This window comes from Lacerta agilis, chromosome 8 (assembly GCF_009819535.1).
Source record: "Lacerta agilis isolate rLacAgi1 chromosome 8, rLacAgi1.pri, whole genome shotgun sequence".
NCBI lineage: Eukaryota > Metazoa > Chordata > Lepidosauria > Squamata > Lacertidae > Lacerta > Lacerta agilis.
This window is the reverse complement of record NC_046319.1, coordinates 35,092,259-35,108,621: the sequence shown is the minus strand read 5'-3', so window position 1 is coordinate 35,108,621 and position 16,363 is coordinate 35,092,259. Positions and strand designations below refer to the sequence as shown.

Sequence of the window (16,363 nt, the reverse complement as noted above, 5' to 3'; positions counted from 1 at the left end):
TTGGGGTCTGTTAGCATAGGATGGAGCTATGCTACTGAATCCTCCTATAACCAATGGATGCATGGATTATTGGCTAGGGTGATAAATCTGGAAGAGCACCTGGGACACGTGTGAGCAGATCTATGAGTTCACACCTTGGCAAAGCATTTAAGGCAAAACCAGAAATTCAATAGGAACACACCCGTATGGAGCAAAGACATATAAACAAAATGCTACAACATACAGTTACATGAAGTGAAACAGAATTATGGCCGCAACGTAAGGTGAATAAAATGAATCTAGATTCTGAAGCTTGCCTGGTCCTTTAGATTTGTTGTTATGTATCCGAGGGCTTTTGCCCGCTCTTTATACAGCCTGATTGCCTGGTCCATGGGAACTCTTAACCGGACCCAGTATTCCACAGTGCCATAGTTTCGGACACTTCGTCCAACTCCTAAACAAAAAAACATGTGATGCATCACACAAAGTTAGAGTGTCACACAAACTTAAGAGTGTCAAGTGTTCCAGCTTTCAGGCTTATGAAGATCTCCATCTACCACCACAGCAAAGCCAAAAGCCTAATTCCAGACCTCTCTTATCCAAATCCGATTTTGTCAACAAATGCAAACGTGCCCCAATCTGCCCTTCATTTTGTGCATAGAACGATTCAGTGATCATGAGAACAATTTATCCAGTATTAATAAAGCACATCACTAAAGCACAGAAAATCGTACATTCACAACAAAATCTGTCAGTAACAATAAACTTTGAAAAACGCAGGTGAAATGCCAAGGAACCTTTGCAGAAAGAGATGTGGCACAGTATTATTTCATTGAACAAGATGTTTAATAAAAGTAGAGGAAGTGGGATGGGACACCAGAACTCTAAACACACTGTCTCAAAATGATCACCATTCTGGCACAGAATAATAATAATAAAAACGATCTTTTTGATTTGGATCATGGAGTCAACAGACTCACTCAATATGGTTTGCGATCCTAATTTCATTCAAAGCTTGATGTTGTTACGATCTGTTGTTCAGTATACAAAGGCAGTTTTTGGATCACCCCTTATCCTTTTGCTCCAGCATTGGAAGCAAGACGTATGTCCTGCTTAACCATGATTTACAGCAGGATGGGGAATCTGTGGCGCTTCACATGTTGCTGGTCTATAACTCCCATCAGCCCTGACCATTGACCACGCTGGCTATAGCGGATGGGAATACAACAGCAACTTGAGGGCCACAGGTTCAACATCCCCAGTTAGAAATTAGTAGTGCTGTATCTGCAAAGGTTATCAGTGTAATAATGGGAGGTTATGGAACTCCTTATTTGGGAAAGCTGGGTAGCCCCTTTCTTCATGGTGTTTAGACATGAAGTGAAAACTGCTCCCCACCACACCTTCTGGGGTGCTATAAACAAGACCTGTTTCTGATTTCTTACTCCTCTGGTCAAATCAGTTGTTTGTAAAGAGCTGCAGCTAACATTATGAGTTTAAGCCTGCATAGTTCCCTTTAAATCAATATACCAGTAGCAGGAGGAACTCATTTTGGATAGTGAATGTAAAAATCCAATCCTGATTTACTGGTAATGGGAGTCATGCTTTCGATTAGATAATATTTTTAATGCTTTTTTTTTTTAGTGCAGCTTTAGTTGGAAGAAAATCCATCATGACCCATCAATAGCCAATAAATATGTAGACCACAATGGGAATTTGATATTTTAATGGTAATTACTGAAACAAAACTAAGCCTGCACCTTTAATGTTCTGACATAAATATTGATCAATCCATAATCCATAATTACAAGTAGAAACATCTGTTTATCTTTTTTTGATGTCTCAATAATACTGCATTTTGCGGTGACCTCAGATCTACCAATATGCATGACAACTGGTTCTTGGTCTACTAACAAAGGAATTTATTTATAAGGTCCAAAGGTATGGTCTGAAGGCACCTAAAGCCACCACCTTGCTAAGCAGGTCTGGGTCAGGGGTGGCACTGCCTGTCAGCTTCCTCCTCCTTAATTTCAGAGCTGCCTTTGTAGATCTCAGCAGGAAGACAGAAGGAGAACAAAGCTAAAATTGGCTCTGGCTCCACCTACTTCCTGCTTCCTGCCCTGCCAGTCCCAATGGGTACCAGGTGCAGCTCAATGAAGCTCAACACTGCAACATACATTACCAAGACTCACCAACTAACATGGCTGAGCTGTAGATTCTGCCATTCTTCTCCAATATTTCATGGAATCTCAGCTGGCAGGCTGCTGCTGTTTCAAAGTCCAAGCCATAGGCATGGTGGATCTCAAGCGTGGAAGAGTTTTTCTGCATGTATTGCAAAAAGAAGTCATCCACCCGTATGAGATACTGAGAAGTAAAATTATAGGCTGGGCTAAGGCCACGAATGACTGGAGTTGTCTGTAGTTCAAAATCATAGAATGCATAGGTACAGAAAGTCGTGGGCTCCTGATCACCAAAAGACTTGGCAGCTTCTGCAGAAAATATTACTCTGCTGATGTGAATTTCAAACAAGTTTTCTCCTCTTTCCAGGTGAGCAGTTTCATCAAACTCATCAACTGGGTCATCCGGCATGATTTCTGGTTTGAATTTGTACTGTTTGGTACCATAAGCAATATCTTTCAGCTGGGCTGGAATGCAAACAATAAGAAGTAGATATGACTCTGTTTGTTGGCATTAATGTCCTCTCTGCTGCTTTTGACAATTTCACTGGCTACCTGCCCTGTGATATATGCACATTACAACCAGAATCACTGGTAATATTAAAAATCTAGTCCCACTCTATAAACCTATAGGAGCAAATAATGCTAAATTCAGCTGATCTGCAGCTGAATGTAAACAGAACAGCAGTGCACTTTGTCTTGGGATATTTGTACTTTTAATTCCACCTTAACCATAAGTCATCTTGTGGACCTGAGTGAGCCATTCTCTCTCAGCTTTGGTCCTCCTGTTATACAATGGGGAAAAGAGCCTCATGGTGTCATATGTGATGACTGGAGAAAGGAGGGGTCTGCATAGCTGAAGCTATGCACAAATACAAATGCTAGTGAAACAACCACGATCCCACTCTTAAACAACACATGAGGAAATAAAGGATTAAGTCTATATACAAAACTTAAAGGTAAAGGACCCCTGACCATTAGGTCCAGTCGCGGACGACTCTGGGGTTGCAGCGCTCATCTCGCTTTACTGGCCGAGGGAGCCGGTGTACAGCTGGTCATGTGGCCAGCATGACTAAGTCGCTTCTGGTGAACCAGAGCAGTGCACGGAAACACCGTTTACCTTCCCGCCGGAGCAGTACCTATTTGTGCTTTCGAACTGCTAGGTTGGCAGGAGCAGGGACCGAGCAACAGGAGCTCATCCCGTCGCGGGGATTTGAACAGCCGACCTTCTGACCTTTTAACCTCCTGCGGATTTCAGCTAACTAATGATGAAGCAAGTGTTCAGGACTGCACCTGGAACCTGATCTCAAACTGACACTTTTCCACTCTCCTAATCTATCAACCAGATACAAATCAGACCCAAGATATTTCCTGCTATTGAAACCAGAGACCTGACCAGCATACCTTCCAGTTTCCGGATACGTGCAGCCCTAACGTCAAGAAGATGGACATATTGTTCCAGTTTTGCCTCGTAATCCTGCCTCAGAGCCTCCATCTTCTGTGTCACCGATTCCACCTCTGCCTGATGATGTAAAGGAGTGAGTAAAGCACACACACTCTTATTGGGGTAGAAATTGGCCCTTATTTGTGTAACGTTTGTGTGGAAGGTGCTTATGGGGTGTGATGGGACAGGACGTATCTTCCATGGTATTAATTCTCTGGTGGTGGGGACGAGGGTGGGAAGAGACCAAAAGCAGGCCCCCAGTTTCTTCTCCCAATTCCACTCACTGCAAGGAGATGTGGACTGAGAGACACAGCACTCAAAATTTCACTGACTCTGTGACAATTACTCTAACTAGTTCTCTTCAGAAACACATCCTAAATTCAGTAAGGCTTTTTCAAATGTATGTACGGTTAGGATTGCGGCCTAGGTCCCCTAATATAGGAAGCTGCCTTACACTGAGTCAGACCCATTGGTCCATCTAACTTAGTTCTGTCTACACTGACCGGCAATGACTCTCCAGTGTATCAAACAGGAATCTCCCCTAGCCCTAGCGGGAATAGAACCTAGGGCCTTCTGCATACAAATCACATGCTCTTCTACTGAGCTCCAAATTAAGGAGGTCCTATTGCCCACGGTAAGGGAGATTGAATTTGGTTGTTCACTGCTCCCCATGGTGTAAAGGGGGAGAGTCACGGGAGGGGGAAACAAGAGAAGAAGGTCCATGCCTGATCTTATCCTGGTATAAACCTTAGTGAAAATGTAACCCAAACAAGGCTCAGGAAGGAGAAAAAAATATTTTATGGTTGTTGGCCCCATACAGCCTCAGTCTTACGTTAATTATTTCCCCCTCCTCCCTTTAAAAAACAGCTCCCCCTTTCACTTGACTACAGTAGACCAATTTGTTAATTTAACAAATTTGGGGTCTTGGGGAGAGTTCCTTCTAGATGCCTAACCTCTCTGCAAAAATCACATGGCCACTTTTGTAGAGGTTTCAGAAAAAAATACCAAGGCAGTTCACAAAAAACATAAGCAAACAGCAAAATAACAAAAATAAAACCAATTATAAAAGTACAGCGACCTCTAATTAAAATGCACATTAAAACCACATTAAAACACCCCTAATTAAAATGTTTAACAAGTCCATTAAAATAAATTAACAGCTTAAACTACAATCAAAGCAGAAGGTTCAAATAAGATCAAGGAAATGTTTGTCTTAATAGGTGTGTCTTCAAGAGCCGGCGGAATGCCAATACTGATGGGGACTTTTGTATTTCAGCAGGTACAACAGACTGGTTTCAGGGCAGGGGGAATTCTTGGTGATGTGTGGTACAACACGTATCTTACAATAAAGAACTCATCGCAATAGCACAGTCTGATAGACTTCAGCTCATTAAGACCTGGTTATCATGCAAAATCACAGATTCATTAATCTTAATATATCAGATTCTACAAAAAGGAAAAAAGGAAAACGCATAATGACAGAGATACCAGCAGTCAACTGCACAGTGAGAGAATTAAATACCTGATAGTCTTTGTTAATTTTATGCTGTACAATTAACATATTGCGTGTCTTTTCAAGTTCTTGAATAGTTTCTGCATGGGTTGCCTGGAGCTCACGCATAGAACGTTCCAAGTCTTTATGGATGTCATCTTCTACTTTCTCCAAGAACATGAGGTCGCCGCTTGCTTTCTGCCTACGAACCTGAGCCATAAAATTTGACAGCATTATAATTAGCTTATATATATATATATATATATATATATATATATATATATATATATATATATATATATATATATATATATATATATAAAATTGAAACAGATGGACCTGTCACTTTCTGGCATTAAAATAAATCTACACTTGGAGACCAAGCTTGTAAATGTTTCAGTTCCATGGAAAGGAACAAAAGCAACTCAGATCCATTTAATAATTGACTTTGCAGCCTTTACTCAGAAGTACATTCTAATGAGATCATTGGGATTAATTTCAACAAGAGCTGGTATAGTAAGTCAAGCTGTAACATAACTTACTCCCAGATAAGTGGCGCAATACTGTAGCCTGAGTACAAAAGCAAGAAAGAAGACTCTGGTTCAAATGATATCTGTGCTACAAACTACTTTCATCCTGTTCAATTCCCTGTGACCAACATTGGAAGAGCACTCTGTAGCACAGTGGTACCTTGGGTTACAAACACCTCGGGTTACAAACACTTTGGCTTACAGACTCCGCTAACACAGAAGTAGTACCTCGGGTTAAGAACTTTACCTCAGGATGAGAACAGAAATTGCACGGCAGCGACAGCGGGAGGTCCCATTAGCTAAAGTGGTACCTCAGGTTAAGAACTGTTTCAGGTTAAGAACAGACCTCCGGAACGAATTAAGTTCGTAACCAGAGGTAACACTGTATGCACATTTTTATCAGGGAAAGGTGGGGAGAGAATGCAGGGAAGCTAAAGCTATGGGTCTTACAAATGGGATGGGGACTATACGGAACAGTGAAAAATAGCACTCTCTGAGAAACTCTGGGACACTGACACAGGACTGAGTGAGAAGGACATCTCAAATGAGTACTCAGCCTTTGGATCTCTCAGACCCTTTAAAGGGCCTGCACCAAAATACACATTTTAATATAAATTTCATTATATTATAAAAGGTATGGGGAAAGAGCACTATTTTCTATGCAAAAGTGCTATTAATCTGTAATTGTTCACGGAAACTACAAATGCTACAGGTGCGGGGGTTGGGGAGTGAGAGACTGACAAAAAATTATTTAAGGCAGGAAACCGATCATTTTCTATTCCTTCTTCTCCTTCACATTATTGCAGTTACGTTGCAAATAGAAAAAAACGATGAAGCAGTGCAAGGAGAAAACTGAAATTTCCCTCTAGTGCTTTTATAAATAAACAACTAGCAGGTTTTTCAGCTACAGAGGAGAAAAGAAAATGCTTATGTTTCCAGAGTGTAACGTTTTAGCTTTGCACTTGCTTTTATATCATTTGGAATTATTTTTCATATCCTTCAGAATCTGTAAACAAAAAGTTGTTTTGATCAGACCTGTACTGGGGAAACGTGATAACACGAAAAGCAACTGTTTTCACTCTCACAAAGAGAGAGAGAGAGCGAGAGAGAGAGAGAGAGAGAGAGAGAGAGAAGCTTTAAAGCAAATCCATGTAGGCTTAAGGTTAATCTACTTCTGATGTTGCAATGAAATATGTACATAACCTTAAAAAGTTCTATGCTGCCATCTTTTCTCTGTCTGTCTCCTGCTTTACGGAAATTGAACAGCAACATACCCAGTTCATACAAGCAAGACGCATTAGCTAGCAAAAGCAGCACAAGAAAAGCCTTTCTTGAAACACCAGGTGTTGAGAGAGGATTGGAGAGCTGGGGGTGGGGTGGGGTGGGGGGAAGTGGCGTACGACAGTTCCTGCAAGTTACCTTGATAAGCACGAGGGCCTCGCTGAGTTCGGCCATGTCAATGTCACTCTCCTGAAACAGACACAGTCAATAGGATGGCATCGTACGACAGGAATGAATAATGGAGTGAGACACCGAGAATACACAGTGCATTCGCACTAAAACATGGCATTTTGCTGGATATCATGAATAAGTAAACTCTTGTCATATCCCTGCAATTCTTTTGCTTTTAAGAAAGGAACATTTGCGTGGTGCATAAAATATAGAAAAGCTTCAACCCCACCCCCACCCCTTTCTATCATTTCCTAAAGAAGTTCACCTTGGTGAAAAACTTCATGCGGTTCCTCAAGTCATCCAGCTGTTGCTTCTGCTCTAGATAGCGCAACCGCAGCTCATTGTTCTCCTGGGCCAGCTTTTCGTTTTGATCTCCGGAAAGAAAGAAAGAAAGAAAGAAAGAAAGAAAGAAAGAAAGAAAATTACAGATTCTGTTTAAATGCAACAGAACCCTAGAAACGGCCATCATGGTCTTCAAACCTATTTAAATACATTTAAAACAAAGAACCGCCCCTCCACCTTCTTTCCCATTCATCAAGTGGGATTGAGAAAGCCAGCAATAAAATTCTACCCATGCAGAGAGCACCCCTACCCCATGGGACTGTAAAATCTAAGGGATTCAATGCAGTGGCTTCTCACTGCTATATGAAGAGATGCACTGGATTTGGAAATTCCTGCTGTGAGTGTACAAGCATGTTTAGGCAACGCAATGGGACCCCAGAGAGCACTTTTAATGTGTGCCATGCTGGGGGCAGCACTGATTGCCCACAATCTACATACTGACTGCCAAATACATATCTGTCATGTGTTCTTACTTTTATTATTACTGTACTAATAATGTTAACAGGAAAGGGGCATAGAAATAGAGAGGTAGAGGTATTTTATAAGAGGCATGGAAAGGAGGTGTCCCAGGATAAGCCATGTGCTTTCAAATGTGTTTACTAGAGTCAATGTTGATGTATGTCATAGATTGAGGACAAGTAATAAAACAGCAGCATATCCTTATTTCACCTAAGCCTGATTCTATTCTGCCTCCCCAGAATGAATATCAATATAAATGCTCCCACCTACTATTGACAGGTCAAGTTTGGGTAACTAGGTTCATAAGTTGGTGAGGTGGGAAGATTGTGGGAGATTTTGACTGAGAGAGATAAATGCTTTATTGATCTGCTTATTGATCTCTTACGCATTGTATCTTGTAGACTGGATAGTATTCTCTGCTGACATCTCCCCTGCTTTCCTGCAGCTACTTATCTAACACACATTCTTTATTACAGTCCAAAGACCCACAAAGCAGCTACATATCTATACCCTGATTGTTTGTTTTGTTCTTGGCTTATGTTGGGCTGCTGTTTTCCCCTCATGTTAAATGTTCTCAATAAATGTTTTTAGAACATTAACAAAAAAGCCTCTCCTTTTAATGATGATTTTATGCATTCAGCTCCAAAACACACAAACACACACACACACGGAGAGAGAACAAACTATATGCTTATAAATACTGTACATTGTCAACTCAATCTGCAAACATTCAACTTAAATCATTTCCTTCAGAGTCATCAAAGGATTGTGTACAGCTTAAGCTCTACTCAGAACAGACCAAGTGATTAATGGATGCAATGTCCTTTAATTTCAGTGGGTTTACTCTGAACAGGACTATCACTGAATACACATGCATCCTCTAGTCCAGAGAACCTAAAACTCATTTGCTTAATCTTTTAGGGTCTTTTATGTTAGGGCACTCATGGCCGGGTGGAGATTTGAACACTGGTCTTCTGGTCCTAGTCCAACCCTCTAACACCTACAGCACACTTGGGCTGTAATGATCTAACTTAAGCAGGAAGAATAAAGAGTACACTGAAGACTCTCCACCCCAACCCCTGAAACTATGGTGCAAGTTTTTTAGTTCTTCTCTTTTTCGGGGTTGAGTATTAAGCAAGCAAGCAAGCAAGCAAACAAACAAACAAACTAACAAGGGCTGGAGGAAAAGCTATTTTTGGACATGATAAGACCCTCAGCCTGCAGCTTGTAGTAACAACCTAAAGATGGAAATATTCTGTTTCACTCTGTGTGGGACTGTTCTAATGGAACAACATAGCTACTTGTGCCTTTGGTCTAACTTAAACAAGATTCTGCATTGTGCGCACGGAGTGTTTGCCTGCTCACATAAAAAGAACGGGGATTTAAGAAAACAAAGATTAAGATAATCTACTGGTAAAACAAACAGCTGTCAAAAGCCGTTTGTGCTAATATCATCATCTGTAATCAATATGCACAGGGTGCTGACCCACGCATTCATGTTAGAGGGGGGAAAAGGGGGGGGGAGAACTGGAATAAAGAGGCTCTTAAGCCTGCAATTAATTTAAACATTAAACTGCTTTTAAATGTTCTAACCCAGAGGATCACAAAACCTGAAACTAATCTGCACATTGAACAGGGAGGTGGGGGTGGAGGAAAGCAAGCAAGCAAGCAAGGAACCAAAACAGTTCTGCGTTATCTAAACGAACACATGGGCCTTTTCAAAGGGCAGCCTACCAATGGTAAATTGAAGGCCAAGGAAAGAGACAGGAGAAACAAACGGGATTTGCAAAATCAGCTTCTGTGGAGAAACTATCTGCCTCCAAGACCCACACTGCTTATCAACACTCTTCCTAACATCTTTCCCATGGCTCATATGCTGTTCACGTACTGCTTCCATGTTGCCCACAGAGGACAAATTCCTGATTTGGATAGCTTTTTCTTCTTTTAAAGTTTCTAGTCCTTTTCAGACACAAACAAGGAGGAAAATGGTACTATTGTGGCTGAAAGAGTCAGAAAACAGATTCAATCAGAGTGATCCTTAAATACATTAGATTTTAAAATAAGGGTTGGGTTTTTTTAAAGTGTTTATAGATGAGGGTTACAATAGGCCTACCAAAAACTACTTGCCAAGATTGCTAAATCAAACCTTCATGATCCAAGGCAGTATCTCTCTGAGAACATGTCTGTTTCCTTTGCTGTACTGTCACTTAATGCCAGCAGTACCATTGCATCATTGCTTAATGGCTGATGTTCTTTTATACTGTACCAACTCCACGCTTCATTCATTGGCTCTTAGGGGCTATTTGCTCAGCCAATGTTGAAAGCAGAATTCAGGGCAATACTGGCCTATGGCCTGACTCAACTCACCTTAGCGTTTTCCAGATGTTGTTGGACTCCCAACTGCCATGAGTCCCTGCCAGCATGGTCAACGGCCAGTGATAATGGAAGTTCAAGTCCAGCAACATTTGGAAGGCCAGGAGTTCCCCATTTTGCCTTTGGGACTAGCAATGAGTTATGCAAAAACATGTGTGTTAGCACTCCAACACACTTTTACATTTTAAAATAAATAAAAGCATATTTGTGAGAGGGGAATCTAGATACACCACCACAGGGAGTGTGTGCGCCTAGTTCAAGTTGTGCCAGGAAGCTGCTTTATATAGTCAGACCGCTGGTCCGTCTAAAATATGTATTTTATTGCTGTATATTGTATGAGGGCAGGATATATATATATTTTTTATAAACAAACATCTACACTGACTTTCCACTAAAGTACCTTTCCAGGGTTTGAGGCCAAGGGTTTCTCCATGCTCTACATAGAGATGCTGGGAATTGAACTTGGGATCATCTGCATGCAAGGCAGGTGATTGATTGCTGAGCTAAAGCCCATCCCCTACACCGGTGGGAATGCCAAAGGAGAGAGAAGGCAGTGGCAGAAAGAGAAGGGATGACTCCATCCACTGCCAGCCCAGTTGACTTGAGAATCTGCTTGCCTGATGGAACTCATAAGGGGATTGCAACCTATTTGCAGGAAGAGACTCTCAACATGCAAAGCAGATACTCAACACTGAACTGTGGCCCTTTCCCTAAAAGACCTACAGCATGCAGAAGTTCCTGGGTTCAGTCCCTGGCATCTCCAGGTAAAAATATCAGGTAGCAGGTGATTGGAAAGGCCCTCTCTCTGCCAGACCTTGGAGAGCAGCTTCCAGACAGAAGACAAAAGCTGGGCTTGGGGGGGGGGGAAGCATCCTGAGCCAAGGCGGTTTCTGATGTTCTGTTGAGTAAAAAATGGAAAACTCGCTTGCACACCTTGCAATGTCCTTCAGAGCAATATACCTCGTTCTGCTTTCATTCTGGCCAAGATGTTGTTTTTATCTGTTAAATCCGACTTTAAAGCAGCCTCAAGCTGAGCAATCTGCAGATTCAGCTGCTGCTCCTTTAACTTCCATTGCTGGTCGTGGGTCATGGCGAAGGCACTGAGGAATTAAAAGAGGGAAATGGAGAGGAGGGAGGGGGAGAGGGAGGGGGACAAAAAAAAGGAATTATATTAAAGACCAACATATGGCATGTAAGGAACTTAGAAATAGGCTTTAACAGAAAATAATAAAGAGGGGAGTGCGGGGAGAAAGCGATTTTAGTGGCAGAGATCATTGTCATCATGTCTTAGGAATTAAGTAAACACATGCTGGTCTGCTGCTGTTGAAACCGAGGCGCCTCTCTCAGGCTGCGGTCGTGGGACATGAAAGGGTTTGTGGGATGAGCAACGGGGCTGGACTCAATTTAGAGCTCCAGAGCCAGGAGAGTTGGCAGCGGGCGAAGGTTTGTGGGGACTTGGGAAGGAATCTGGAGGCCTGTTCCAGAGGAATCTGCTACTCGAAACCTCAGCAACAGACTCTGAACATGGGCAGCCTTTGCACATTCAAACCTCTTTTCGTGTACAGCCCTGCAGTGACCCACCTGATCTGTTTTAAAGACCTAGGGAGGAGGAAGGGGGGGGGAGGAAGGGAAGGAAGCCCAGAGGCAGTTGCCTGTACAAAGAAATATTGGCTACAGCAGAACAGCGGTTCTCCTATCATGAAACAGCCCCTCTGAAACATAGTAAAAATCTTTGTACTCTTAAGCCAACTTTATACCCTTAAACCAAAAACTTGCATTGTTAACATGAGTAAGAAACCAGGAACAGAAGATGGCCTTTAGGAGGGAGGGGGAAGGGGTGTGTGCCCAGAAAACACAAGTGTTTATCAAATGATTCACAGTTCAAAAAACTGCATGCATGGTGCGTACTACTACTTTTTCTTTTACCACATTTTATTGATTTCAGATTTAATAGAACTAAGGACAGAACGACATTTTTAGCAACCCCTCTTCTACTTAATGTTCTTGCATTTAATATGGGGATCTCAAACGACAACAACTACCCCATACGGGGGTCTCACAATGCTCAAGTTCCAGTAAATGTAGCAGCTATGGTTCAATGTTAACAAAATTTTGCAATTTTTGAGGCAGTGGTTCCAGAATCACATGCCGCTCTGAGGAGGGCTTGACTTAGCTTTCTCCAGAGAGGCTATTAGCTTTCGGGATTTGGTAGGGATGCCTTTCAAGGTCTCCTTGGTAGAATTATTCCCCAAACTTTCAAGTTTTAAATTACTGGGTTTGGACAAAGGAATTGATGAGTTTGGAGCCTTCCACAGATCAGCCTTTTTAATTTCTGCATTCTGCACGTGATCACCTCACGATTTCTGTTTTGTTTTGTTCTGCAGGGGCTTTACAAGTGAAGAGGAGGGAAATATTCAAATGGGCAAAATGTGCATTCCACAAATTCCTTAATATATTCTCCCTAGTTAAACTAGAATTCAGGAGAAATTTAATACAGGGTAGAGGGATCCAATAAAGAAATGGGCTGTGGAACAATATGCTCAATCCTTTAAAACATTTTAATAGACTGCATGCTTAAATGCTGTTATGATTTACTTATATACTGCTTTTTTATTCAAAGGTCCCAAAGCAATGGATAGCATAGTAATACAAATGAAAAACACAATAAAAGTGCATTCAAAACAATATAAAATAGCAAAATCACAAAATGAATCCAACTGGAAGCCAATGCATTTCCAGGCCCAATTCAAATTGCTACCTTTAACCTATGCCTGAAGGAATTAGCTCTTCCCAAAGAAGACTATGCTAGCCTTAAGGTCATCCACAAAGGCACTCCCCAGAGTGCCCTATCTATAGGGAGTGTGGAGGGAGGGCAACAACTGAAGGGGTCTTTGGGGTGGCAGCCCCTGTCAATGGAACACATTCCCTAGGGGAGCTTGCCTTTGCCTTCTGTGTTAGGTGAAGACATTTGTTTCTACCCATCCCAGTCTTTTTAGTAATTTTTAGCATCTTTATTAGTTTACAGCAGTTATTAGCGTTCGAACCTCATTCTTGTCAATAGTTTTAATGTGGTTCATTGGGATTGCTACTTTGATTTAAGTATGGAAGTTTTCCTTGTATACAGCTTTCTATAATGGAGAGGCAGGTTACTGAGATTTTCATATGATATCCATTTGTTTGTGTACATTCAAGTCTCATGGTCATTTGTACATTTTCCAACAACAACCTCAGAATCTGGCTCTGGTTAAACTTAGAGCAATGTAGAATTCCAGTTTCTCTAAATCCGCATAATGCTGACTTTAAAGGCATACAAAATTGTTCTGAAATGTACTGCTCAGCTATCATCTCCTTTGCAGTTAGGATTGCATTCCACTGGAATCTGCCTGGAATGTCTTTGGAGTTTACTTCACCCCGCTGCATTTTGAAGCCATCTGGGTAATGTACAAATGGCTGACCATCCACCACACTGTGCTCCTAGTATGGACGGAGGGTCAGAGGGATACAGGGTCAAGCTCTTATAGTCAACGGAAAGTGGCTTCTGGAATTTCCACCTCAACATAATATGACTGGAACCAGCTGCCTGAAATGGTGTCATAATGCTGTAAATGCATGGCATGAATATGCCCTAAATCAGCAAGTCAGACAGCTAAACTGGACATGGCACTTTGAAGCCACAGCAGCTTTTCTTCCTGCTCCCCAAGAATTGGATAGTATTCTCTCCCCCTTAGAGAAAACGCAATGACAATTGTGCTCTCTTTTGAACAAAAGCACTCCTGCAGCTGGAGGGTTCTCCTTCCACCGACTCCATGATCAGGTGTTTCCTCATTAAGCCTCTGCAAATTGACTGTAATTGCTTCAATTTTCTGTTCGGCACCAGAAAATGAATTCAGTGCCCTGTCTCATTTCATGTTCAGTAGGTTTAGCCTCCTAATTTTTTATTTATGTGATATTAAGCACTGCTGACAGAATTTACACAGACTATTACCTCAGAGCTTCTTTACATAAATATGAAGTGCAGTCACAGTGCCAGCCTAAGGCGTTTTGGCACCTGAAAAAGTTAGAGTCACGCCCTGTGCTGCTCTTGATTGGGGTCCATTTTTTAAAAAAGGAAATTGAGACATTGAGGTCTAAGCTGAAAGTAAAAGAAAAGAAAAAGGGCCTACCAACCCACTGCAATCTGCTATCGCATAATGACAATGCTGTCTGTTAGCCAGCATATAGGGCCAGTTGTCCTAATGAGTTAAAGCTGGGAAGTATTGCCAAAACTGACTGCAAAAATGTTTTAAGCTGACTTCTGTTACAAGGCTGCAAAACAACACCCAACGTTATAGACCCTATTTTCCTTTGTTAGAAACTCCTGCAGGTTCAACTCTGGCCAGGATCAAAAGAATTGCAAAACTAATTCACTGAGTCCAAGGGATTATTTTGCCCACCACACAGCAGAGCAAACTACTTTAGAAACTGGATAGCATTACAAAAGCAGGTTGTGAAATGGAAGGGAGTCAGCAGTTAAAACGGGGCAGGGGGGGGACGGGCAGTAGAAAAAATCAACAGGAATAGCACAGGACATTTTAGGAGAGTGGTACCAGTCATGGGATCCCAAGAGCTGCTTTATTAATCACCATGAGAGGCCATAATTACAATATGCAAATGTATAAATAAATAAATAATCCCATCTATTTATTGCATTTATATCTCGCCTTTTTCTCTAAGAAGCTAAAGCTGATGCACATGGTTTTCTACCTCCTCATTTAATCCACACAACAACCCTGTGAGGTAGGTTATGTTGGGAGGCAATGACTGGCCATCCACAGGGTCTCTATCTTGTTAGGATGCAGGTGTAGTTTATTAGCTTTCACTCAGCCCATGATTTTATCAAGGCACTGGTTTTGAACATGTACAGTCTCTCCCAATTCAGATGTTACAGAGAAATAATGTTGGGTATTTTGTTTTATTGCCTAAAATGGTATCAATCAGCATATAAGCAACACTGCCCCAAATCTCCTAATGGCCACTCCTAGTGGCTTCATATAAATATTAAATGGCACTGGGGACAAAAATCATACTCTGCAGATTAACCGCCAGGGGTCCACAGCCACCGTACAATAGTGCTTCTAACCCTCAACAGTCCAGATGAAATCAAAAACTGTAGAGAGATCCAGGAAAATAAACAGGGCTGTACCATCCCTCCTGAATAAGGTCATCCATCAGACCGAATAAGGCCAATTCAGTCCCCAAGCCAGGCTTGAAACCAGACTGAAATAGATCAGTTTTATCCAAAAGTGTTTGCAGCTGAACTGCCACTACTCATGCATTGGTTATTTTAGCCCATACATAAACTGAGAAATGTAATGTTAAAAGAGTTCTGTTATCAGTTACAATTTACCTGTTGTATAATTTATCATAGTTTTCTTTTAAAAGGTCCCTCTCTTTTTCCAAATCATTAATTCTATCTTGAAGCTGGAATGAAGACAAACGTTGTAAGTGATGCAATTAAAAAGCAACATTACCGACACTAGTAAAGCTTTCTGAATAGCTGCATGCAAGGCTGTGCTTTCTGGCAGCCAGTGGCTGCTGGTAAGCTTTGACATTACCGTGACTGCCCTGATGTCACAAAAGAGCAAGGCAGATTGGGATGGTGCAAAAAAAACCCAAGATTTACAAAATGTTTTAATTAACGCAGAAGAATTTCTATTTTTGTAAGGTTTTCTCCTTTTTTATTATCAACCAAAGATTAGTGCGTTGGGTCGACTCATTTCACCTGTTTTATAGGTAGAGATGGCTCACAAGGTGGGGGCAGATCTGCTATGCTGCCTTCTTGGCAGGTGGGGAGGGGTGGCTGTTGCTTACCAAGAGGAGGAGGAGTGAAGCAGTGGGAAGGTTGGCGTGGTGCAAAAGCACTGATGGAGCCAATGTGGTACTCATGCTGGTACGTTTGCACCACGGTGCCCTCCTCATCCCAGTAACAGTGTACTGGCTTGGCCCCATCTCGCAAGTTGCTTCTGTCTATAGGTGAAATTTAGATGGCGTTTGCCACCTTTAATGCAATCATCATGTATTAGGATGAATGCAGCATCTTGAAATGGTCTGACTGCAAGCTTGATCTTACATGGGTGTT

General features: G+C 41.7%; 1 protein-coding gene across 3 annotated transcripts in view; it reads right to left on the bottom strand.

Moving 5' to 3' along the window:
• RPGRIP1L (RPGRIP1 like) overlaps positions 1–16,363 on the bottom strand; it is a 72,831-nt gene that overhangs the window by 36,262 nt on the left and 20,206 nt on the right. For 2 of the 3 annotated variants that reach the window (XM_033156868.1, XM_033156865.1), the window contains exons 9-16: positions 15,632–15,705; positions 11,206–11,345; positions 7,337–7,443; positions 7,039–7,089; positions 5,120–5,299; positions 3,558–3,675; positions 2,169–2,621; positions 297–433 (exon numbers count right to left, since the gene is read on the bottom strand). In XM_033156868.1, coding sequence (XP_033012759.1) covers positions 297–433; positions 2,169–2,621; positions 3,558–3,675; positions 5,120–5,299; positions 7,039–7,089; positions 7,337–7,443; positions 11,206–11,345; positions 15,632–15,705 — 1,260 coding nt within the window. The remainder of the gene's footprint in view (positions 1–296; positions 434–2,168; positions 2,622–3,557; positions 3,676–5,119; positions 5,300–7,038; positions 7,090–7,336; positions 7,444–11,205; positions 11,346–15,631; positions 15,706–16,363) is intronic. The other variant, XM_033156866.1, reaches the window with a different exon arrangement.